At 46.7% G+C, this 24567-nt stretch overlaps 2 protein-coding genes across 12 annotated transcripts in view; one reads left to right on the forward strand and one right to left on the reverse strand.

The window, feature by feature from the left end:
• Positions 1-24567, reverse strand: part of tpx2 (TPX2 microtubule nucleation factor) — a 475192-nt gene that overhangs the window by 367358 nt on the left and 83267 nt on the right. The gene's annotated exons all lie outside the window — the stretch shown is intronic.
• The window catches only part of dennd2da (DENN/MADD domain containing 2Da), a 46702-nt gene that overhangs the window by 16162 nt on the left and 5973 nt on the right, over positions 1-24567 (forward strand). For 9 of the 11 annotated variants that reach the window (XM_080468901.1, XM_080468898.1, XM_080468903.1 and 6 more), the window contains 8 exons: positions 3600-3683; positions 6380-6555; positions 12140-12252; positions 12503-12572; positions 21895-21972; positions 22249-22389; positions 22934-23082; positions 23829-24000. In XM_080468901.1, the coding sequence (XP_080325027.1) occupies positions 3600-3683; positions 6380-6555; positions 12140-12252; positions 12503-12572; positions 21895-21972; positions 22249-22389; positions 22934-23082; positions 23829-24000 (983 nt within the window). Of the gene's footprint in view, positions 1-990; positions 1124-3599; positions 3684-6379; positions 6556-12139; positions 12253-12502; positions 12573-21894; positions 21973-22248; positions 22390-22933; positions 23083-23828; positions 24001-24567 lie in introns of those variants that run through there. The other 2 variants (XM_080468899.1, XM_080468906.1) reach the window with 2 other exon arrangements.

Genomic DNA, 24567 nt, shown 5'->3' on the forward strand with positions numbered 1-24567 from the left:
TTAATCTATGTGTATTGTTAGTGGAGTGGTCTATAAGATTAATTAATCTATGTGTATTGTTAGCGGAGTGGTCTATAAGATTAATTAATCTACGTGTATTGTTAGCGGAGTGGTCTATAAGATTAATTAATCTACGTGTATTGTTAGTGGAGTGGTCTATGAGATTAATTAATCTACGTGTATTGTTAGTGGAGTGGTCTATAAGATTAATTAATCTATGTGTATTGTTATTGTATCTAAACAAACTCCTTACAAGTGCTCAGCATGTGTATAACACGGGCATTCTACTAACATAGCTCTAGCTCAGGTGACGGATGAGAATCAGTGAGTGGGAGCTGTTCTTTTGGACCTCACAGCAGCTTTTCATGTTATTGACCACTGCATTTTAATTGAAAAACTCAAATATTATGGGTTCTCTCAAACGGACGAGCACTTCTCTGACTACTCGTGTTCAACAAGTGTTTTTAACTGCAGTTTGTTGAATACTAAAACGACATCATGTGGTCTGCCTCAAGGGAGCTGTATGAGTACTTTTATTTTCTATATTCTTAAAGGATTTTCACTCTCAGTGATGAAGGCCAGTATTGTGATGTATACTGTACTGATGACATCACGCTGTATTCTTCTTCAGCAACAATATGTGAATAGAGCAGCACTCTAGAGGAGGAGTGAGACCTGGCAGTGAAGTGGAGCAAATGAATAAACTAGTGCTGAACACATCCTGAACTAAAAGTACTGTATTCAATAAGGTGTGTTCAGCCAGGTACCAATGCTCTTCATCTTCCACTAGAGGGCGCAGTAGAGCAGGTCTCTCAAGTCAAGCTGCTGGGTATGAGACTGACCAGTCAATCTCCCGGTCCGATCAGATCGATCACACTGTTGGCATGATGGACAGAGGTACTGCTATGGCTCAGACATGTCCTGCTTATTGTCCAACCCCTGTTCTTCAAAGTATTGTGTTGTCTCACCTTCATTACTGTGCAGTACTGTGGTCCAACGCTACGGAGACGCAGCTCAGGAAACCTCAGAACAGAGCAGCTCCAGTTGTCCACTGTCCGTTTCATACTAATGTTCCAGAGATGCATAAAAACTGTCTCGGCTAATGGTGGACACAAAACCACAAGTGAGTCTTCTGATGTTTATGCATAAAGTTCTGACAGACGGAAGTCCAGATACTTTTACAATTTTACAATACTTTTTCAAGGTTTTCTGTCACAATTATTTGACTGGCCAAGTGTCATCAGGGGACGTGGACGTCCCCAGGCACAATACTAACTGCATGAATAGAACTAATGCTTCCAGAGGAGCAGAGGCCTGGAACTCACTTCCTTTTAATATCAGAGACACTAAAAATAAATTATTTTATAAAAGCAAGATAAAGTACTTCTATATAAAATGTAATCATTAATTGCTTTGTACTACTGCCTGCTGTGTAAAGATTTGTATTTATTACTATTTACATTATTCTCGCTGTAATGTGTTTTTATGCATTCATTAACTGCTTTGTACAACTGCGTGATGTGTAAAGATTAGTTTTATTCATATTCGTATTATTATTATTACTGCAATGTTTTTTATGCACTTTTTAAATGTCTGGTGAAATGTTTGTTTTATTTTTATCATTGGACCCCAGGAAGAGTAGCAACCAGTTTGTGGGAGCCAATGGGGATCCTAATAAACAATAAACAATTAATCTCTGTGTATTGTTAGTGGAGTGGTATATAAGATTAATTAATCTACGTGTATTGTTAGTGGAGTGGTCTATGAGATTAATTAATCTCTGTGTATTGTTAGTGCAGTGGTCTATAAGATTAATTAATCTACGTGTATTGTTAGTGGAGTGGTCTATTAGATTAATTAATCTACATATATTGTTAGTGCAGTGGTCTATAAGATGAATTAATCTACGTGTATTGTTAGTGGAGTGGTCTATAAGATTAATTAATCTCTGTGTATTGTTAGTGGAGTGGTCTATTAGATTAATCTCTGTGTATTGTTAGTGGAGTGGTCTATAAGATTAATTAATCTCTGTGTATTGTTAGTGGAGTGGTCTATTAGATTAATTAATCTATGTGTATTGTTAGTGCAGTGGTCAATAAGATTAATTAATCTACGTGTATTGTTAGTGGAGTGGTCTATAAGATTAATTAATCTACGTGTATTGTTAGTGGAGTGGTCTATTAGATTAATTAATCTATGTGTATTGCTAGTGCAGTGGTCAATAAGATTAATTAATCTACGTGTATTGTTAGTGGAGTGGTCTATAAGATTAATTAATCTCTGTGTATTGTTAGTGGAGTGGTCTATTAGATTAATCTCTGTGTATTGTTAGTGGAGTGGTCTATAAGATTAATTAATCTACGTGTATTGTTAGTGGAGTGGTCTATAAGATTAATTAATCTACGTGTATTGTTAGAGGAGTGATCTATTAGATTAATTAATCTACGTGTATTGTTAGTGCAGTGGTCTATAAGATTAATTAATCTACGTGTATTGTTAGTGGAGTGGTCTATAAGATTAATTAATCTATGTGTATTGTTAGTGGAGTGGTCTATTAGATTAATTAATCTACGTGTATTGTTAGTGGAGTGGTCTTTAGATTAATGAATCTATGTGTGTTGTTAGTGGAGTGGTCTATAGATTAATTAATCTATGTGTGTTGTTAGTGGAGTTGTCTTTAGATTAATTAATCTACATGTATTGTTAGTGGAGTGGTCTTTAGATTAATTAATCTACGTGTGTTGTTAGTGGATTGTCATCCTTGAATGAACCCAGTTTGATCAGGGTGTATGATGTGGGGTGTGATTTTTTTCCAGTCTACTTGCTAATTATAATGTTTTACTAATTATTTTAAGGTCTACATTTATTAGTGATATTGGCCGATAGCTAGATGGTAGTGTGGGATCTTTGCCATATTTTTAACAAAAAACCCAGTAACCCCTGAGGCTGTATCGACTCTCTCTATGTTTGAATAACTTCTGGATATGAGGTGGAAGATTCTGATTATGTGCCTTATACATTACAGCTAGTGTACTAAGGTGGAGGATATGGTGTATTTTTAGTGTCTTTGGGGACAAGACAGAGGATTTGTTGGAGTATAATGATCAGCTTGATTTATGAGTCGAATGGCCTTCTGAAGTAACAAAAAAAAAGGATCAATGTTTGTTTTACCATTATTTCCCCATATTTCCACACCATAACTCAGATATGGAAGAACGAGAGAGTTGTATAATAAATTGAGTGAATTTTCATTTAGTACTGATCTGATTTTACAAATAATGCCAATATTTCTTTCTAAATTTGACTTCAGGATATTTATATGCAGCTTCCAACTGAAATTTTCATTGAAAGTAATTCCTTGAAATTTATTTACATGCTCTTGTTCTCTTTGCTTACCATTAAGATAATGGTAAACAAAGAGAAACAAAGCCATATGATACCATACTAAATATATACTAGATATATGAAAAATGTATAACATATCAATTACAAATAACAATATGTAAAAGTACAATTTACTTTCTCAAAAGAATTCTGTGTGTGTGTGTGTGTGTGTGTGTGTGTGTGTGTGTGTGTGTGTGTGTGTGTGTGTTTCCCAGGTGGTCTCCCAGCAGACGGTGGGCCGGGGGCCCTGCAGAGGTTCAGCAACATGTGGGCAACGCTGCGGAAAGGCAGACGAGACAGTGAGTACCAGCTGATCAATAGACTTCTGATCAATATGTCCTGGAGGCAGCAGATGTATTGATCTCCAGGTTCCAATGGGAGGGACTGTTTTTTATGAATGTGAAGTGCAGTAGATGGAGCCAGAGAATTCAGATCAATACTTTGTGACAACGATGCTTTGACTTATTGATGAAGTGAGTCAGTCGGTCTTTGGTGGAGTTCAGCTGAGTTCCTGACAAGAGAGAAGAAACTGCAAGTGGTGGTTTGATTTTAGACAAAGATTAAATTAGACAAAGATTAAATTAGACAAACCTTCATTAATCCCACGAGGGAGAAAGGGAGAAACTGTCTGACAGCCAGTCAGACAGTCCAGGATCCAGGATGTTGGTCCACCACAAAACAGAGGAAAGCAGCAGAAACACACAAGGTGTTCGACTCAAGAGAACAATGAAGAAAACTAAACCACCAACCTGCCCTCTGCTGCCCCACTGGACCGGTGTAGCTGTTGACTCAGTGTTTGCGGTGTAGTTTTTAACTCAGTTTGTTGGGATTTATGGTGGGTTATTAGCATTAAATTACTGTAAGTAATAGATCCATTCATCCATCCATCTCCTCCCTCTTCTCCGTTTCCGGGTGGTGGTGGTGTCAGTCTGAGCACCGTCACCCAGATCACATTGACCCATTAAGAACCTTCCTGAGGGTCGTGAGCCCACAGGAAAACAATAGATTACTGAAAGTAATAAATCACTGGAAGTAATTTATGAAACATTTTAATTATTAATGGAAGTAAACGGTCATTTACTCATTAACAACTCCTAAAGTAATTGATTAATTACTTAAAGTTAATGAAGTATCAAAAATAATTTATTAATGAAAAATTATTAATTTGCATAAATTTGTTATTTATGTATTAATAATAAATCGGGGCACCGCCAGATAAACTGGAAATAGCTAATACCAAAATATCAGTCTCGTTTGTAAAAAGTTTATTTAAGTTAGATAATATTTCCGTGTAAAGTATAACAATCTTAAATAAAAGGGAAGGTGTGAGATCCGAGCACAGACTGTTACAAACCAGTGAATTGTCAACAATAAATACACAATAATCACCAAGAAGCGTTCAATTCCGCTAACAGGCGTTTATTAATAAAATGTATTAATTCATAAATAATTCTGGATTCATCTCATAAATCAACACATTCAAGTAGCAAACGACATCGAACACGGAGATCTAATCTATTAAACAGCAACACTATGTACAAAGAGTGTGTGTGTGTGTGTGTGTGTGTGTGTGTGTGTGTGTGTGTGTGTGTGTGTGTGTGTGTGTGTGTGTGTGTGTGTGTGTGTGTGTGTGTGTGTGTGTGTGTGCACATTTATCTCATCGCGAGGCTTATCATGACACAATAAAGCACATTGCATATTAACTTCAAACTAATTTAGCAGCACTGCAGACAAAAGTTCTGTTACTGTTTTGTGGTTCCCACCGTTCGGTGCGGTGTCGTTCTCGTGAGCCTGCGGTAACTTGTCTGTTACCTGGTCTGGATTCAGCATCCCGAACCAGAACTGTGGTATGCTGTGCAGCGGTGAGGAGAGACGCTGGCTGCGTTCTGAGGATCCCAAAAACAGTGGGAAAAGAAGAAAAGTAGTCCAAACTGTGTTCTGCTGGTCCAGTGGGTTGAACCTTGGTTTGGTTCTGTGGGTCCATGTGTCTTCGTGCAGAGCTGATCTGTTTTGACCAGCGTTTAATCCGACTTGGAGTTCTGGGGGAGCTCGCCACATCCAGGTTTTACACCTGACGCTCTTCTTTAGGCACCCTGTGGCGCCAGGCTTCGTCTTAACACATCTCCTTGCTCTGGTCTCAGGTTCAGAGAGCAGCCTCCTCCTCTGAGTGTGGCGGTGTTGGTGGAGCCCCCTGGTGGTGAGGTAAAGGGGTGCAGCTTACAGGAGGGGTCTGACGGGGCCCCCTGGTGGGGGCCACGTGACCAATGGCGTTTTCCACCATGCGGTCAGCACATGTTCCTTTGTTCTCAAAGAAAACTTGGTTCCCCCTCCCCCCGCTTGTTGGGAGGGGGTGAACAATAGGGTTTTAGGCCCAACAACTGTTTGCGGTGTAGCGCCTGTGTAGTTTCTGTCTCTGTGTTTGTAGTTTAGTTGTTGACTCGATGTTTGCGGTGTAGTTGTTAACTCAGTGTTTGCAGTGTAGTTGTTAACTCAGTGTTTGCAGTGTAGTTGTTAACTCAGTGTTTGCAGTGTAGTTGTTAACTCAGTGTTTGCGGTGTAGTTGTTAACTCAGTGTTTGCGGTGTAGTTGTTAACTCAGTGTTTGCAGTGTAGTTGTTAACTCAGTGTTTGCAGTGTAGTTGTTAACTCAGTGTTTGCAGTGTAGTTGTTAACTCAGTGTTTGCAGTGTAGTTGTTAACTCAGTGTTTGCGGTGTAGTTGTTAACTCAGTGTTTGCGGTGTAGTTGTTAACTCAGTGTTTGCAGTGTAGTTGTTAACTCAGTGTTTGCAGTGTAGTTGTTAACTCAGTGTTTGCAGTGTAGTTGTTAACTCAGTGTTTGCAGTGTAGTTGTTAACTCAGTGTTTGCGGTGTAGTTGTTAACTCAGTGTTTGCGGTGTAGTTACTGCACTTTGGGTGTGTTGGGTTGTGTGTTCTGTTGGAGTCCTGAAGACGTCCGAGCTGCTCTGCATGCTGACGACTGTTTCTCTTTTTTCTAGAAGTCACAGACGCGGATCCTCTAAACCTGCCCCATCCTGCAGAACCAGACAACGCCGCCAGAATACACCGCTACGCCAGCGGTCAGTACTTCTTCGAGTACTTGGTGGTGGTCAGCCTGAAAAAAAACAAAGATGGAAACAACTACGAACCTCAGATCAGCTATCAGTTTCCCAAGGTCAGTACTAAGAAGCAGCACCTGCTGTAGGTCAGTACTGCTGTAGGTCAGTACTGAGGAACCTGCAGTATGTCAGTACTGCTGTAGGTCAGTACTGCTGTAGGTCAGTACTGAGGAACCTGCAGTATGTCAGTACTGCTGTAGGTCAGTACTGCTGTAGGTCAGTACTGAGGAACCTGCAGTATGTCAGTACTGCTGTAGGTCAGTACTGCTGTAGGTCAGTACTGAGGAACCTGCAGTATGTCAGTACTGCTGTAGGTCAATACTGCTGTAGGTCAGTACTGCTGTAGGTCAGTACTGCTGTAGGTCAGTACTGAGGAACCTGCAGTATGTCAGTACTGCTGTAGGTCAATACTGCTGTAGGTCAGTACTGCTGTAGGTCAGTACTGCTGTAGGTCAATACTGCTGTAGGTCAATACTGCTGTAGGTCAGTACTGCTGTAGGTCAGTACTGCTGTAGGTCAGTTCTGAGGAACCTGATGTCGGTCGCTGTATTGATAGGTGTAATTCATCTTCCTCATACCAGAGTGCAACAACTCATGATAAGCTGCGTACCTGGAGGCCGCGGCAGAAGAAGAACAACGTAGCTGCATGTATGAGTCTGAGGCAGAGCTCTCCAGCCTCGGGCCTCCAGAGTCCCTGTCCTCCAGAGTCCCTGTCCTCCAGAGTCCCTGTCCTCCAGAGTCCCTGTCCTCCAGAGTCCCTGTCCTCCAGAGTCCCTGTCCTCCAGAGTTTAGCTCCTCCCAGTTGTAACACACCAGGGTCTGGTTGTTCTAAACTGGGTTATGTTAACCACGGGTTAAGCCCTAACCACCGGTTAAATCCTTAACCCGCCGTTACCTGACCGACTGTTAAATATGTGTTGTTTAAAACATGGTTAGTCATCCCGTTAGTTAACGTCGCCGTCAAAGTTAACTATGAGGTTAACAACAGTGGGTAGCGTCTCTGACGCCGCTCCGCCCAAGGCTCCGCCCAAGGCTCCGCCCACTTTCAAGGTTCCGTTCTTCCGTGTTTAGTCTTAAACATAGTGGTGGAGGCAGCGCAGTGTTTTAATCTGCTCTATTAAACTACCATAAACCATGACAAACTACCAGGATGTTAAAGAGGAAGATGGAAACTGAGCTGGAGGATCAGAGGCTTCATGGTGCCTCTTCTTCTTTAATCTGACCAGAGAGAACCATCTAGAGAGAACCATCTAGAGAGAACCATCCAGAGAGAACCATCCAGAGAGAACCATCTAGAGAGAACCATCTAGAGAGAACCATCCAGAGAGAACCATCTAGAGAGAACCATCCAGAGAGAACCATCTAGAGAGAACCATCTAGAGAGAACCATCCAGAGAGAACCATCTAGAGAGAACCATCCAGAGAGAACCATCCAGAGAGAACCATCCAGAGAGAACCATCTAGAGAGAACCATCTAGAGACAACCATCCAGAGAGAACCATCCAGAGAGAACCATCTAGAGAGAACCATCTAGAGAGAACAATCTAGAGAGAACCATCCAGAGAGAACAATCTAGAGAGAACAATCTAGAGAGAACCATCTAGAGAGTGGACTGAGTGACCAGAGAGAACCATCCAGAGAGAACCATCCAGAGAGAACCATCTAGAGAGAACCATCCAGAGAGAACCATCCAGAGAGTGGACTGAGTGACCAGAGAGAACCATCCAGAGAGAACCATCCAGAGAGAACCATCCAGAGAGTGGACTGAGTGACCAGAGAGAACCATCGAGAGAGAACCATCCAGAGAGAACCATCTAGAGAGAACCATCCAGAGAGAACCATCCAGAGAGTGGACTGAGTGACCAGAGAGAACCATCCAGAGAGAACCATCCAGAGAGAACCATCCAGAGAGAACCATCTAGAGAGAACCATCTAGAGAGAACCATCTAGAGAGTGGACTGAGTGACCAGAGAGGAAAACAATAAGAATGAGGGAACCAGATAATAAGTCGTTACCTTAAATTAATAAAGCGAGGGAACCAGATCATTTAATCTCTAGATTGATGAAGGCTGAGGTCTGCATGAGCAGCAGGGGGCGCTCCGCTATGAGACGCTCTACAGAACTTCTTTCTAATGAAGCCAGATTTCTGGTTCCTCGGGAACTACTAAACAAACTACAAACTACTGGAAATGAAACTTGGAGTTTTTAGAGCTAAAATGAGTCTTTTAATGGCTTCATGTGAAAGAGAACTTTAATCAGAGTGTTTACCTAGGTTACCATGGAAACGGCTGTAGAGCAGCGTTCTATCATTCTACACCTCCATTCCTCCATGTTGAAGCTTTTGATTCAGAAACGTCCAGAAATAAAGTGAAAGGAGCAGAAAGTCACTATGGAATGTTGGAATGGTGGAAAATAAGAGCCAGGATCATTTCTTCCTGCTAAAGAGGAGACATGAGAATGAGATCTTCTCTTTCTGGACCAAGGAGAGTTTAACTCGTCTGGACTTCACAGGTTTAGTTAGAAAACACCAAGATCTAATGAGCTCCGTGGAAACGAGGCTCTTAAAGCTCCAGAGCAGCAATTATGAGGGGCTGGAGGCGACATTGGTGAAAAATATAATACGAGGGAAGGAGAGAGTAACTCTGTGTCTCCAGTTATTAACCTGAGGTTACTAGTTAGTATCTCATTTCTATATTTCTATATGTCCACTCTATGTCCACTCTGGGGCTCCATAGAGGAGCAACTCTTATTCCAGTATTGACTCTATCAAAGTTCAGTCCTCCACCCTGTCCTTCCTTTGTCCTGCTATCATCAACACCATGGTGAGAGTTAACCACTGGTAAACAGCTAGTGGAGGTCTGGAGGTGGGTTAACTTTAACAACAAGATAACACCTGGTTAAAGTTAACGAACGGTGAGTTCAATGGATTTAACGACTGGTTAAATGATAGCCGAGTTTTGAACAACCGGGCCCTGATTCCAATGAGGGGCTCCTTATTGGGCTTTTTCCCCCCAGCACCTCCCGCTGTGGTCTCAGCCCGTTCAGGGGTGAGTACGGCTGGAATCCGGGGGGCGCGCTCGCTCAGGCATGGCGCTAGCGGGGGCTGGGATGCGGTGCGCCCTCCCCATTCGTGGTTGGATCATTGGAGAATGGGATCTCGTAGTGGCCTGGTGGGGGCCCGGCTGGAAGCCTGGGGGGTTGGTGGCATCACCATCCCCCCAAGTGTGTGTGTGTGTGTGTGTAAGTGTGTGTGTGTGTGTGTGTGTGTGTGTGTGTGTGTGTATGTCTATCATGATCGGGGGGGGGGTTAAGGATCATGGGGTGGGAACGTCGGTGGTGGGGTATGAGGCTCTTGGGGGTGGTAGGTTGGCTGTCCTCCAACTGGGCCCGGCCGAGCCTTTGCTCTTCCGGAGCGCGGCAGCTGGGGCCTTCTCTGCCCTGCCGGGTTGGGGGGGTGACCCGGGGAGGCCCCAGCGAACCACCCCAGAGAGCCACGCCCCCACCCAGAAAGCATCAGATGGAGAATGCAGTGAGGAACCCCCCCCCCCAGGCAAGAGAAGTCCACAAGAGAAGGAAGAAGGGCCCCAGGCCCCGACCCAAGCCGCCAAGCCGTGACCGGCCGGAGCAGGGCCCCAGTTCCGAGCGAGCCGGGAGCCCCCCCAATCCCGGCGGCGAAGCCCACCGCACCCCCAGGAGTCGACCTACCCAACCCGGCAGGGCAGTGAAGGCCCCAACTGCCGCGCACCATACCAACCCCCCCCCCAGACCAGGAAGAACGAAGGCTCGGCTGGGCCTGGTCGGAGGACAGCCAACCTACCACCCCTAGGAGCCTTGTATCCCACCACCCACACTCCCACCCAGTGACCCTCCCCCCCTGATCTTGATAGTCCCACCCACACGCACACACACACACACACACACACACACACAGACACACACTTGGGGAGAGGGTGGAGCCTACCACCCCCCAGGCTGCCAGCCCGGCCCACACCAGGCCACCGTGAGATCCCATTCTCCAATAATCCAATGGGGAAGGAGCACCGCATCCCAGCCCCCCCAGCCGTACTCACTCCGGCCCGGGGTGAGACCACAGCGGGAGGTGCTGGGGGGAGCCCCATCTCCCGCCCCCCCCCCCACCCTGTGGAGCGTTGGATACATGTAGGGGTGTGACTTTGTGTTTTGAAGAAGTGGCTGCAATGTGTGTGTCTAAGGTGCGTTTTAAAATTGGGGGGTAGCGGGGCCCGGGCGTTCTACCGCTGACAAGAGGCAGAACCCCAAAAGCGGCTTACCCCCTCAAGACCTAAGTGACTAGGTGTGGTTAAAATTGAGGGCGGTGCAAAGTCAGGGGAGGACCCAGATCGCAGTTAAGTAGCCTGGACCCCCCACCCTAGGCACCGCCTCACTGTTCCTATTGTAGAGTGAAGTAAAGTAAGGTAGGGGGCTTGTGAGGGAGGGAGATCCCCCCGTCGCTAGGACCTTGGCCCAGCTGGACCCCCCACGCCTCATCCCGCCCCCGAGCGGCCGGCCTGAGACCCGGAGAACAACACCCCCCCAACAAGGTGACGCAAGAGGACCCGGGCAGGAAGCCCCCACCCCACCCAACGGCCGGAGTCTAAGACCCGCAGGGTCTCTTCCTGTTCAAGAGCAAAAACTGTTCTGACACCAGAAGGTTCTCAATCACATCATATTGTTTGTCTAAGCTGCCCAACAGGACGGGGGGGGGGGGGGGGGGGGGAATGGCAACAACAAATAAAAAAAGTAGATTTTTGTGTCAAATATACTTTGAAATCCTTCAAACCAATAATGCTGAAAAAATTAGCCATGGACGAGTTGTCTGTGCACCATCACGCACACACCACACACTTGAAACTCACCAGCTCACACACTTCTGTGTTTGCACTGTGAGGGTCTGTGGGGGTCGTGTTTGCAATGTGGGGTTCTGTGTTTGCACTGTGAGGGTCGTGTTTGAAATGTGGGGTTCTGTATTTGCACTGTGAGGGTCTGTGTTTGCAATGTGAGGGTCTGTGTTTGCACTGTGGGGGTCTGTGTTTGCAATGTGAGGGTCTGTGTTTGCACTATGGGGGTCTGTGTTTGCATTGTGGGGTTCTGTGTTTGCATTGTGGGGTTCTGTGTTTGGAATGTGAGGGTCTGTGCTTGCACTGTGAGGGTCGTGTTTGAAATGTGGGGTTCTGTGTTTGCACTGTGAGGGTCTGTGTTTGCAATGTGAGGGTCTGTGTTTGCAATGTGAGGGTCTGTGTTTGCACTGTGAGAGTCTGTATTTGCACTGTGAGGGTCTGTGTTTGCAATGTGAGGGTCTGTGACGGTCTGTGTTTGCACTGTGGGGGTCTGTGTTTGGAATGTGACGGTCTGTGCTCGCACTGTGACAGTCTGTGTTTGGAATGTGGGGTTCTGCATTTGCACTGTGAGGGTCTGGTTAGTACTGAAGCACCTGCTGTATTTCAGTACTGCAGTAGGTCGGTTCGGCTGTAGTACTGCTTTTGGTCAGCACTGCTGTAGGTCAGTACTGCTGTAGACCAGTACTGCTCTTGGTCAGTACGGCTGTAGGTCAGTACAGCTGGAGGTCAGTACTGCTCTTGGTCAGTACGGCTGTAGGTCAGTACTGCTGTGGTGTTTCCTCAGAGAGACGGGATGGCCAGGTCTCAGATGGAGGAAGAGGAGAAGATGCTGAAGGCCATCACACTGTTTTGTTTCCCAGAAGGAATCAACTGGGCTCCGTTAACTGAATACCACAGGTACAGTAATCTGAATACCACAGGTACAGTAATCTGAATATCACAGGTCCAGTAACAGGAATACCACAGGTACAGTAAAACTACAGGTACAATAATCTGAATACTACACGTAAAGCACACCCTGTATGTATGTCTCCATTTCTCTGTGTCCTCATGACGTGTGTGTGTGTGTGTGTGTGTGTGTGTGTGTGTGTGTGTGTGTGTGTGTGTGTGTGTGTGTGTGTGTGTGTGTGTGTGTGTGTGTTTCCAGTGAGACTTTCTCCTTCGTCCTGACTGAGGTCGACGGCAGCAGAAGAAACGGTTACTGCAGGAGACTCCTGGTGAGGACGTCGTTTTGTTGAATCCTTCAGGTCGTTTTGTTGAACCCTTCAGGTCGTTTTGTTGAACGCTTCAGGTCGTTTTGTTGAACGCTTCAGGTCGTTTTGTTGAACGCTTCAGGTCGTTTTGTTGAAAGCTTCAGGTCGTTTTGTTGAACGCTTCAGGTCGTTTTGTTGAAAGCTTCAGGTCGTTTTGTTGAAAGCTTCAGGTCGTTTTGTTGAACCCTTCAGGTCGTTTTGTTGAACCCTTCAGGTCGTTTTGTTGAAAGCTTCAGGTCGTTTTGTTGAAAGCTTCAGGTCGTTTTGTTGAACCCTTCAGGTCGTTTTGTTGAACGCTTCAGGTCGTTTTGTTGAACGCTTCAGGTCGTTTTGTTGAAAGCTTCAGGTCGTTTTGTTGAACCCTTCAGGTCGTTTTGTTGAACCCTTCAGGTCGTTTTGTTGAACGCTTCAGGTCGTTTTGTTGAACGCTTCAGGTCGTTTTGTTGAACGCTTCAGGTCGTTTTGTTGAAAGCTTCAGGTCGTTTTGTTGAACGCTTCAGGTCGTTTTGTTGAAAGCTTCAGGTCGTTTTGTTGAAAGCTTCAGGTCGTTTTGTTGAAAGCTTCAGGTCGTTTTGTTGAAAGCTTCAGGTCGTTTTGTTGAACCCTTCAGGTCGTTTTGTTGAAAGCTTCAGGTCGTTTTGTTGAACCCTTCAGGTCGTTTTGTTGAACCCTTCAGGTCGTTTTGTTGAAAGCTTCAGGTCGTTTTGTTGAACCCTTCAGGTCGTTTTGTTGAACCCTTCAGGTCGTTTTGTTGAACCCTTCAGGTCGTTTTGTTGAACCCTTCAGGTCGTTTTGTTGAAAGCTTCAGATCGTTTTGTTGAACCCTTCAGATCGTTTTGTTGAACGCTTCAGGTCGTTTTGTTGAACGCTTCAGGTCGTTTTGTTGAAAGCTTCAGGTCGTTTTGTTGAACGCTTCAGGTCGTTTTGTTGAACGCTTCAGGTCGTTTTGTTGAACCCTTCAGGTCGTTTTGTTGAACGCTTCAGGTCGTTTTGTTGAAAGCTTCAGGTCGTTTTGTTGAACGCTTCAGGTCGTTTTGTTGAAAGCTTCAGGTCGTTTTGTTGAACCCTTCAGGTCGTTTTGTTGAAAGCTTCAGGTCGTTTTGTTGAACCCTTCAGGTCGTTTTGTTGAACCCTTCAGGTCGTTTTGTTGAAAGCTTCAGATCGTTTTGTTGAATCCTTCAGGTCGTTTTGTTGAAAGCTTCAGGTCGTTTTGTTGAACCCTTCAGGTCGTTTTGTTGAATCCTTCAGGTCGTTTTGTTGAATCCTTCAGGTCGTTTTGTTGAAAGCTTCAGGTCGTTTTGTTGAACCCTTCAGGTCGTTTTGTTGAACCCTTCAGGTCGTTTTGTTGAACGCTTCAGGTCGTTTTGTTGAACCCTTCAGGTCGTTTTGTTGAACCCTTCAGGTCGTTTTGTTGAACGCTTCAGATCGTTTTGTTGAAAGCTTCAGGTCGTTTTGTTGAACCCTTCAGGTCGTTTTGTTGAACCCTTCAGGTCATTTTGTTGAACCCTTCAGGTCATTTTGTTGAACGCTTCAGGTCGTTTTGTTGAAAGCTTCAGGTCGTTTTGTTGAAAGCTTCAGGTCGTTTTGTTGAACCCTTCAGGTCGTTTTGTTGAACGCTTCAGATCGTTTTGTTGAAAGCTTCAGGTCGTTTTGTTGAACCCTTCAGGTCGTTTTGTTGAACCCTTCAGGTCGTTTTGTTGAACGCTTCAGGTCGTTTTGTTGAACCCTTCAGGTCGTTTTGTTGAACGCTTCAGGTCGTTTTGTTGAAAGCTTCAGGTCGTTTTGTTGAACCCTTCAGGTCGTTTTGTTGAAAGCTTCAGGTCGTTTTGTTGAACCCTTCAGGTCGTTTTGTTGAACCCTTCAGGTCGTTTTGTTGAACGCTTCAGGTCGTTTTGTTGAACCCTTCAGGTCGTTTTGTTGAACGCTTCAGGTCGTTTTGTTGAAAGCTTCAGGTCGTTTTGTTGAACCCTTCAGGTCGTTTTGTTGAACCCTTCAGGTCATTTTGTTGAACCCTTCAGGTCATTTTGTTGAACGCTTCAGGTCGTTTTGTTGAAAGCTTCAGGTCGTTTTGTTGAAAGCTTCAGGTCGTTTTGTTGAACCCTTCAGGTCGTTTTGTTGAACGCTTCAGATCGTTTTGTTGAAAGCTTCAGGTCGTTTTGTTGAACCCTTCAGGTCGTTTTGTTGAACCCTTCAGGTCGTTTTGTTGAACGCTTCAGGTCGTTTTGTTGAACCCTTCAGGTCGTTTTGTTGAACCCTTCAGGTCGTTTTGTTGAAAGCTTCAGGTCGTTTTGTTGAACGCTTCAGGTCGTTTTGTTGAAAGCTTCAGGTCGTTTTGTTGAAAGCTTCAGGTCGTTTTGTTGAAAGCTTCAGGTCGTTTTGTTGAACCCTTCAGGTCGTTTTGTTGAACCCTTCAGGTCGTTTTGTTGAAAGCTTCAGGTCGTTTTGTTGAACCCTTCAGGTCGTTTTGTTGAACCCTTCAGGTCGTTTTGTTGAACGCTTCAGGTCGTTTTGTTGAACGCTTCAGGTCGTTTTGTTGAAAGCTTCAGGTCGTTTTGTTGAACCCTTCAGGTCGTTTTGTTGAACCCTTCAGGTCGTTTTGTTGAACGCTTCAGGTCGTTTTGTTGAACGCTTCAGGTCGTTTTGTTGAACGCTTCAGGTCGTTTTGTTGAAAGCTTCAGGTCGTTTTGTTGAACGCTTCAGGTCGTTTTGTTGAAAGCTTCAGGTCGTTTTGTTGAAAGCTTCAGGTCGTTTTGTTGAACCCTTCAGGTCGTTTTGTTGAACCCTTCAGGTCGTTTTGTTGAAAGCTTCAGGTCGTTTTGTTGAACCCTTCAGGTCGTTTTGTTGAACCCTTCAGGTCGTTTTGTTGAACCCTTCAGGTCGTTTTGTTGAACCCTTCAGGTCGTTTTGTTGAAAGCTTCAGGTCGTTTTGTTGAAAGCTTCAGATCGTTTTGTTGAACCCTTCAGGTCGTTTTGTTGAAAGCTTCAGATCGTTTTGTTGAACCCTTCAGATCGTTTTGTTGAACGCTTCAGGTCGTTTTGTTGAACGCTTCAGGTCGTTTTGTTGAAAGCTTCAGGTCGTTTTGTTGAACGCTTCAGGTCGTTTTGTTGAACGCTTCAGGTCGTTTTGTTGAACCCTTCAGGTCGTTTTGTTGAACGCTTCAGGTCGTTTTGTTGAAAGCTTCAGGTCGTTTTGTTGAACGCTTCAGGTCGTTTTGTTGAAAGCTTCAGGTCGTTTTGTTGAACCCTTCAGGTCGTTTTGTTGAAAGCTTCAGGTCGTTTTGTTGAACCCTTCAGGTCGTTTTGTTGAACCCTTCAGGTCGTTTTGTTGAAAGCTTCAGATCGTTTTGTTGAATCCTTCAGGTCGTTTTGTTGAAAGCTTCAGGTCGTTTTGTTGAACCCTTCAGGTCGTTTTGTTGAATCCTTCAGGTCGTTTTGTTGAATCCTTCAGGTCGTTTTGTTGAAAGCTTCAGGTCGTTTTGTTGAACCCTTCAGGTCGTTTTGTTGAACCCTTCAGGTCGTTTTGTTGAACGCTTCAGATCGTTTTGTTGAAAGCTTCAGGTCGTTTTGTTGAACCCTTCAGGTCGTTTTGTTGAACCCTTCAGGTCATTTTGTTGAACCCTTCAGGTCATTTTGTTGAACGCTTCAGGTCGTTTTGTTGAAAGCTTCAGGTCGTTTTGTTGAAAGCTTCAGGTCGTTTTGTTGAACCCTTCAGGTCGTTTTGTTGAACGCTTCAGATCGTTTTGTTGAAAGCTTCAGGTCGTTTTGTTGAACCCTTCAGGTCGTTTTGTTGAACCCTTCAGGTCGTTTTGTTGAACGCTTCAGGTCGTTTTGTTGAACCCTTCAGGTCGTTTTGTTGAACGCTTCAGGTCGTTTTGTTGAAAGCTTCAGGTCGTTTTGTTGAACCCTTCAGGTCGTTTTGTTGAAAGCTTCAGGTCGTTTTGTTGAACCCTTCAGGTCGTTTTGTTGAACCCTTCAGGTCGTTTTGTTGAACGCTTCAGGTCGTTTTGTTGAACCCTTCAGGTCGTTTTGTTGAACGCTTCAGGTCGTTTTGTTGAAAGCTTCAGGTCGTTTTGTTGAACCCTTCAGGTCGTTTTGTTGAACCCTTCAGGTCATTTTGTTGAACCCTTCAGGTCATTTTGTTGAACGCTTCAGGTCGTTTTGTTGAAAGCTTCAGGTCGTTTTGTTGAAAGCTTCAGGTCGTTTTGTTGAACCCTTCAGGTCGTTTTGTTGAACGCTTCAGATCGTTTTGTTGAAAGCTTCAGGTCGTTTTGTTGAACCCTTCAGGTCGTTTTGTTGAACCCTTCAGGTCGTTTTGTTGAACGCTTCAGGTCGTTTTGTTGAACCCTTCAGGTCGTTTTGTTGAAAGCTTCAGGTCGTTTTGTTGAACCCTTCAGGTCGTTTTGTTGAAAGCTTCAGGTCGTTTTGTTGAAAGCTTCAGGTCGTTTTGTTGAACCCTTCAGGTCGTTTTGTTGAAAGCTTCAGGTCGTTTTGTTGAAAGCTTCAGGTCGTTTTGTTGAAAGCTTCAGGTCATTTTGTTGAACCCTTCAGGTCATTTTGTTGAACGCTTCAGGTCGTTTTGTTGAAAGCTTCAGGTCGTTTTGTTGAAAGCTTCAGGTCGTTTTGTTGAAAGCTTCAGGTGGTTCTATTTCATCCCTCCAGACCGCCAGAGGCGGGGCTTTAAGTACTGGATAGTCGTCCTCACGCAGGTTGAGAATATTAGAAGAGAAGTCCCGCCAGTCTCTAGAGTCACGTGACACCAGAAGCTCAGTCCCTGTTCACCTTTTCGCTCGCAGGTTTGTAAGTGTGGTTTGTCGGCATGATATTGCTGATTTCCACTGCTCTCCAGTTGGTTGCTGCTTGTTGCCCGTCGCCCTGCGACCTGCGGTCGGAGCTGCGAGTCACCTCGCCCTCCAAGGGCTGCACATGCAGCGTTTCTGCAGACTTTCTTCAGAGTCTAGTGGTCGGTATTCTACACCTGGTGAGTCCATTGTGTTTTTTGCCGACGCGGTACGCTCGGTAGATTCCAGTTGTAGCCTCTGGGCTCATTGTACTTTATTTGAAGCTACGATTTGGCTTGTTTGGTTGATTACACGCTGTGTTGGTTGTGTTTATCACGTTTTTGTTATATAGCTGCTTTCAGTTTGAAGAGTTTCTCTACGGCTGCGCTCGACCCGGTTCGTGACACAGCGTTCAGCTTCGTGAAAATAAAAAATGTAAAAAAGCGGGGCTCGGCTTGCAGATTGGGAGTCACTATTGGCGTCTCTGCTCGACCGGACTCTGTAGCGCGGTGCCGTAATAGGACGAACAGTAATGTTTATTCTGGGGGGTTTTGTTGGATCGCTGGATAAAAAAAAAAACGATCGGCTCAACATGTATGAATTGGAGTCACTAGTGGCGTTCTCAGCTCGACCGGACTCCTAGAGCAGGACTATAATACTACAAACAGTACTGTTGAATACATTTTGTCGCCTTTAAAGAAATGTTGGAGTGGCTGGCCTGCAGAGATCGTTTGGCCCCACGCCAGGCGGAGGACGGCCATGACCTGTGTCCTTCCTGCCCCGGTGTGGATCACCTTCAGGGGGCTCTCACAGAGAACGCCTGTACCAACTGTGTGATTCTGCCCCGGTCCGTGAGGGTCGCATGCCTAGCCAATTTTGAGGAAACTCCTAATTGGGACGCCATGTCCTCTGGCCAGCTGCCTCCTGACCAGCCGTCGGACCGTAAGCGCTCTTCTTCAGAGACCCAGCCTCGTCAGAGGAAGAGGAGGAGGAGGAATTAGGATTCTGTCAGGTTGTCCAGTAAAGTGGACAACCTCACAACAGAACTGACTCAGAGGAAGGCTCTGCTTCAGAACCTTCAGGCTGAGCCAGACCGCAGTGTGGTCACTCCTCAGGAGCCGGAAGTGGCAACACATGATGAGGATGTGACGTCTGTGGCTGCCTCTCATACCCTATTTCGAAGGAATTATGATGAACTGAGCTCCACAGTCTCCGAGGCAAACTCCCATACCTATACGGGCTCTCGAGCCGTGGGAGAGGAATCTGTGACTGGGGCGATAAGAACTGCCCTTAGCCGATTGGGAGTCAAGGTGCCAACGGTGCAACAGACCCCCTCTAGTGCTTTCTTCAGATGCCAACCAACTGCAAGGCCTTTTGCTGTTCCCCCTTCGGAGGAATACGTGAAGGAGCTGCACGCTTGTTGGACTGACACAAAGGCCTTTTCTAGGCAGACGCCAGACGGACGTGTGTTGGCAGCGATGCATGGTGCAGACAAAGTGGACCTGGGGCAGATGCCGGCCGTAGAACCGGCTATTGCCTCCCTCATTGTACGTCCTGAGGAGACTTTGAGGACGAACGCCAGGTGCCCACGACTGCAGTGTCGGCTCACAGACGACCTACTCTGCAGGGCGTATGATATGGGTGCCCGGATGGGCCACATCGGAAACTCTACGTCCCAGTTAATGTTGGGTCTGTCTGCGTCATTGGAGGAGGGGCTCCTTGACCAGCCAACACAGGGCTTCACGGATGCGTCCCTGCAGGCATTTGCCTTAATGGTGTGAGAACTCGGCTGCTTGATGTCCACTCTGGTTTAGACCTGGCGTCAAGTTTGGCTGGCACAGGAGCCGAGCCGTAAGACAATGAGGAGCGTACCGGTGGTTCTTGGGGAACTGTTTGGTTCGGCTGCACTTGAGGGCCCTTGAACGCACCGCACAGGCAAACCACACTAGACAGCAGTTGGAGGGACTCCAGAGACACGGCCCTCAGCATGTGAGTACCGGAGCCAGCAGGTTCAGACGGGTTCCGGACCAGAGGTCACAAGGTCCTGTTGACCCCCCCGCACACCTAGAACCGGACGGGATAAACCAGCGTCCTCCCAGGCCACCCAAAGCCCAGGGCACGCGCAGAGACCTGTCGTCCGGTGGTTGGTATTCCAAGGGGAGCACTACCAGTTCAAGGTGCTCTCTTTTGGGCTTTCCCTGTCCCCCAGGGTCTTCTCCAGATGCATGGCTGCAGCTCTATCTTCACTGCAGCCTTGGGGGTTGCAGATCCTGCCATATCTGGATGACTGGCTGATATGTGCACCGACTCTGGAAGATGTCATTCGGGACACGCAGACTGAAATAGATCACATGGCCTCTCTAGGCTTGCACGTCAACCTGGAGAAGAGCAATCTGGTCCCTGCGCAGGTGACCACCTTTCTTGGGATGGTATTGGATTCATGGACCATGACCGCGTGCCCCTCACCTCAGTGGGTCCAGGATATTTTGGAGATGCTCCTGCAGTTCCAGCGTGGGCTGGCTCTCCCGTATGTCCTATACCTTCGCCGTCTTGGCAAGCTGGTGGCAGCGTCAACAGCTGGGACTGCTGTCTCTTCGCCCATTTCAGATGTGGCTCAACAGGTTGCATCTGAACCCCGAGCGTCACGATCACAGACACAGGAGGCTGCGTGGGGCTCCTCTGTGCCTGTGGTCCCTGTCTCAGTGGAGACAGAGCGTACCTCACGTCAGGGGTTCCTCTGAGTGTTCTTCCTTCTCATTGGGAGGTCGTCCATGCCGATGCGTGTCTCCGAGGCTGGGAGCAACGTGGCAAGGACAGATGGTGCAGGCAACATGGGCGCCCTGTCAATGCACACAACACATCAATATGCTGGAATTGATGGCTGTGCAGTTGGCACTACAACAATTCCTCACACACCTTCTGGGGAGACATGTTTTGGTGAGATCCGACAACACCAGTGTGGTTTTTCTCATCAACCACCAGGGGGGAACCAGGCCTGTGAGCCTATTCAGGTTGGCCGCTCAGATCCTGACGTGGGCACCACCACGTCTGGCCAGTCTGAGATACATGCACATACCAGGAGGTCAGAATGTGGCTGCGGACTTTCTGTCCCGCCAGTCACCGTTGCCCGGGGAGTGGAGGTTTCACCCGACAGTGGTCGACCAGTTTTGGCCGACCTTCGGCAGAGCAGAAGTCGACCTTGTTGCTTCCACGCATTGCCCTCTGTGGTTTTCCCTCAAAGACGATGCCAGTTCTCGATCTGGACGCACTGGCACACAGCTGGCCCAGAACTGTACTATATGCCTTCCCACCGTTCCCACTGATATTGCCAACGCTGCTGAGGGTCTCTCAAGAAGTGCACACATTGATCTTGGTGGCCCCGTTTTGGCCGGCTGGTGGAAACATGGTTTCCACTGCTGTGAAAGCTCTGCTGCAACTCGCCAAGACGTCTACCATACAGGAGGGATCCTCTGTCCCAGTTTGGGGGGAGAATTCTCCACCCCAATCCCAGTCGCCTTCAGCTGTGGGTGTGGCTGCTGAAGGGCCAGGGGCTACTTCCTCAGTCTGCAGTGAGGACGTAGCGTTTATCATCTCAAAGGCTCGTGCAGCAGATGACTCTGGAGTGACCTTGTGGACTGTTGCATCTTTTGACCCCAAGGTGTTTACCTCTACAGCAACACTCAACCGCTCCAGTTGGATGGGTTTGGTACGCAGGCCTCTGCTGATCCCCGTGTCCTGTCTGGGTACTAGAGGTGAACACATCAGGCACGGCAGGTACGTGAAAGTCTGATCACCTGTTTGTGTGCTATGCTGGGCCGCGGCGGGGTCTGGCCCTCTCTACACAACGCCTTTCCCACTGGGTTGTGGAGATTATCAGGCAGGCCTATAGCTCACAGGGGCGTCCACCGCCGGCTGGGGTACGCTGCCATTCGACGAGGAGCTTGTCGACTTCCTGGGCTGCATCAACTGGGGTCCCACTGGATGTAGTATGTGAAGCAGCCTTCTACAAAGCATATATGAGGGTGCCCCACCCACTGGAGGAGGTTCTGAGGCAGCACCCTTCTGGGTCGTGACGTGGGTGGTTTCTTGAGTTGGTGATTCCTCGGGACTTTGTTGTTATACATCATCCAGTGCTTAAAGCACCGCCTCTGGCAGTCTGGCAGGATGAAATAGAACGACAGTTACGTATGTATCTACGGTTCTATGAATCCCGGATGACCGCCAGAGCGTTCAGTCCCTCAGAGTCCTCGTGTGCTCGCAAGAAGTTTAAGGGACTGAGCTTCTGGTGTCACGTGACTCTATAGACTGACGTGAGCCACCAAGAGTCACCAGTGACTTTGGTGTCATAATGTTCTCGATCTCCGGATGCCTAAGGATGATCATCAGTGCTTGAATCACCGCCTCCGGCGTTCTGAAGGGATTCATAGAACCATAGTTACCGTAGAACCTTTGTTTTGTTGAAACCTTCAGATTTTTTTGTTGTGAATCTTGTCGTTTCCTCCATCCAGCCTGGAGGTCGAGGAGCGCGCCCCCCGGAGGCCTTCTGCATCATCAGCACATTGGCCTGTTTCGGACTTTTCTCAAAGGTCAGCGGGTCACTGTGGCACAGCACATTGTGTGTGTGTGTGTGTGTGTGTGTGTGTGTGTGTGTGTGTGTGTGTGTGTGTGTGTGTGTGTGTGTGTGTGTGTGTGTGTGTGTGTGTGTGTGTTTTTTTTCTCTCTTCCAGTCTGTGTGTGTGTCTGATTTTGAATGTGTGTACGGAGCATGCAGAGGAACCAGCAACTTGACTCTAGGTGTGTGTGTGTGTGTGTGTGTGTGTGTGTGTGTGTGTGTGTGTGTGTGTGTGTGTGTGTGTGTGTAGATCTTCGACGAGGTGGAGAAGCGGAGGCAGATCTCCATGGCCATGATTTATCCATTCATGCAGAAACTGAGAGAAGCTTCGTTTCCTGCTCCAGGACACACAGTGGAGATCAAGAGCTTCATTCCTGAGTCAGGCACCGAGGTCAGAGGTCATGATCTTTGTTTCCTCTCTTTCTTCAGATTGTCTGTTTCCTCTCCTCCCTTCGGATTATCTCTGTTTCCTCTGTTTCCTCTCCTCCCTTCAGATTATCTCTGTTTCCTCTCCTTCCTTCAGATGATCTATTTCCTCTCCTTCAGATTATCTGTTTCTTCTCCTTCTTCAGATTATCTCACATTTTCCTCTCCTTCAGATTATCTCTGTTTCCTCTCCTTCCTTCAGATGATCTATTTCCTCTCCTTCAGATTATCTGTTTCTTCTCCTTCTTCAGATTATCTCACATTTTCCTCTCCTTCAGATTATCTCTGTTTCTTCTCCTTCCTTCAGATGATCTATTTCCTCTCCTTCAGATTATCTCTGTTTCTTATCCTTCCTTTGGATTATCTTGGCTTCCTAAGTTTCCTCTCCTTCTTCAGATTATCTCACTGTGTCTTCTCCTTCGCTCAGATTATCTCTGTTCCCTCTCCTTCCTTCAGATTATCTCTGTTTCTTCACCTTCCTTCAAATTATGTTTCCTCTCCTTTTTCAGATTATCTCTCTCACTCGCCCACTGGATTCGTGGTTGGAACACGTGGACTTCGCCACGCTCTTCAGCTGCCTGACTGATGATGAGGTTTTGCTGGTGTTCGCCGCCGCTGTCCTGGAGAGACGCATAATCTTCATCGCAGACGAGCTGGGGTAGATGATGAAATAATCTTAAATAATCCAGAGGTGACTCAATGCAGGGATTTAACTGATGAACGACAGCGAGCTCTGAACAAAATTATCACTTTTTTCTTTGAAACTCACGTTATTGGTCTCATTTTGCTTTCTTCTGCAGAAACGTAAAAACAGTGCAGATTATAGAAGGGTACGGGGATTAGGATGAGGATATTATAGAAGAGCACAGGGAATAGGATGAGGATATTATAGAAGGGCACAGGCAATAGGATGAGGAGATTATAGAAGGGCACAGGCAATAGGATGAGGAGATTATAGAAGGGCACAGGCAATAGGATGAAGAGATTATCGAAGGGCACAGGGATTAGGATGAGGAGATTACCAACCGCTAGCAGCAGTGATAAGACCTGAAATATTCAGGTTTCAGGATTATTCATCAAGTGAGCTCTGACCAAAGTCTGGGTTTCCTCTGACCTTCATCATCTCAGAGGTACAGATTACCTCCTCTTCACGGATTAAACAATTACAGATCCACTCTGTCCACTCTAGTCCTGACTAGGTCCATTGGACCAGATTCCGTGTCCACTCTGGTTCTGACTGGGTCCATTCTAGACCGGTTCCAGAGCTGAGACGGAGCTCTGCTCTTGTTTCCTGATCAGACTCTGAACAAGGAGGTGGATGTGGGCCATGTGATCATGTCACAAAGCATGATGGGATTGATGGATGTTGTCAGTGTGTGAACTGCTCGCTCTCCATCTCTGCAGCACCTTGTCTCAGGTGATCCACGCTGTGGCTGCTCTTCTCTACCCCTTCACCTGGCAGCACACCTTCATCTCCATCGTCCCAGAGATCCTCATCGACGTGGTCATGGCGCCGACGCCCTACCTGCTGGGCGTCCAGAGGCGACTGCTGGAGCTGCTGCCGGAGCAGAGCGACGTGAGTGGAGGCACCGACTCGCCGCTTCAGCCTGTCGGGTGGCGAGTCAGTGACGTTTGACCAAGTGACTAACCTGTGATTAACATGTGGGTATCATTTGAGTAACGTGTGAGTAACAAGTGAGTAAAGAGTGACAGTAACGTGTGAGTAACGATTGAGTAACGTGTGAGTAACGTGTGAGTAATGATTGAGTAACATGTGAGTAAAGAGTGACAGTAACATGTGAGTAATGAGAGAGTAACGTGTGAGTAATGAGAGAGTAACGTGTGAGTAATGAGAGAGTAAAGTGTGAGAAACGTGTGAGTAAAGAGTGACAGTAACATGTGAGTAATGAGAGAGTAACGTGTGAGTAATGAGAGAGTAAAGTGTGAGAAACGTGTGAGTAAAGAGTGACAGTAACATGTGAGTAATGAGAGAGTAACGTGTGAGTAATGAGAGAGTAAAGTGTGAGTAACGTGTGAGTAATGATTGAGTAACATGTGAGTAAAGAGTGACAGTAACATGTGAGTAATGAGAGAGTAACGTGTGAGTAATGAGAGAGTAAAGTGTGAGTAAAGAGTGACAGTA

The sequence above is a fragment of the Lipophrys pholis genome (assembly GCF_963383615.2).
Source record: "Lipophrys pholis genome assembly, chromosome: 8".
Classification (NCBI taxonomy): domain Eukaryota; kingdom Metazoa; phylum Chordata; class Actinopteri; order Blenniiformes; family Blenniidae; genus Lipophrys; species Lipophrys pholis.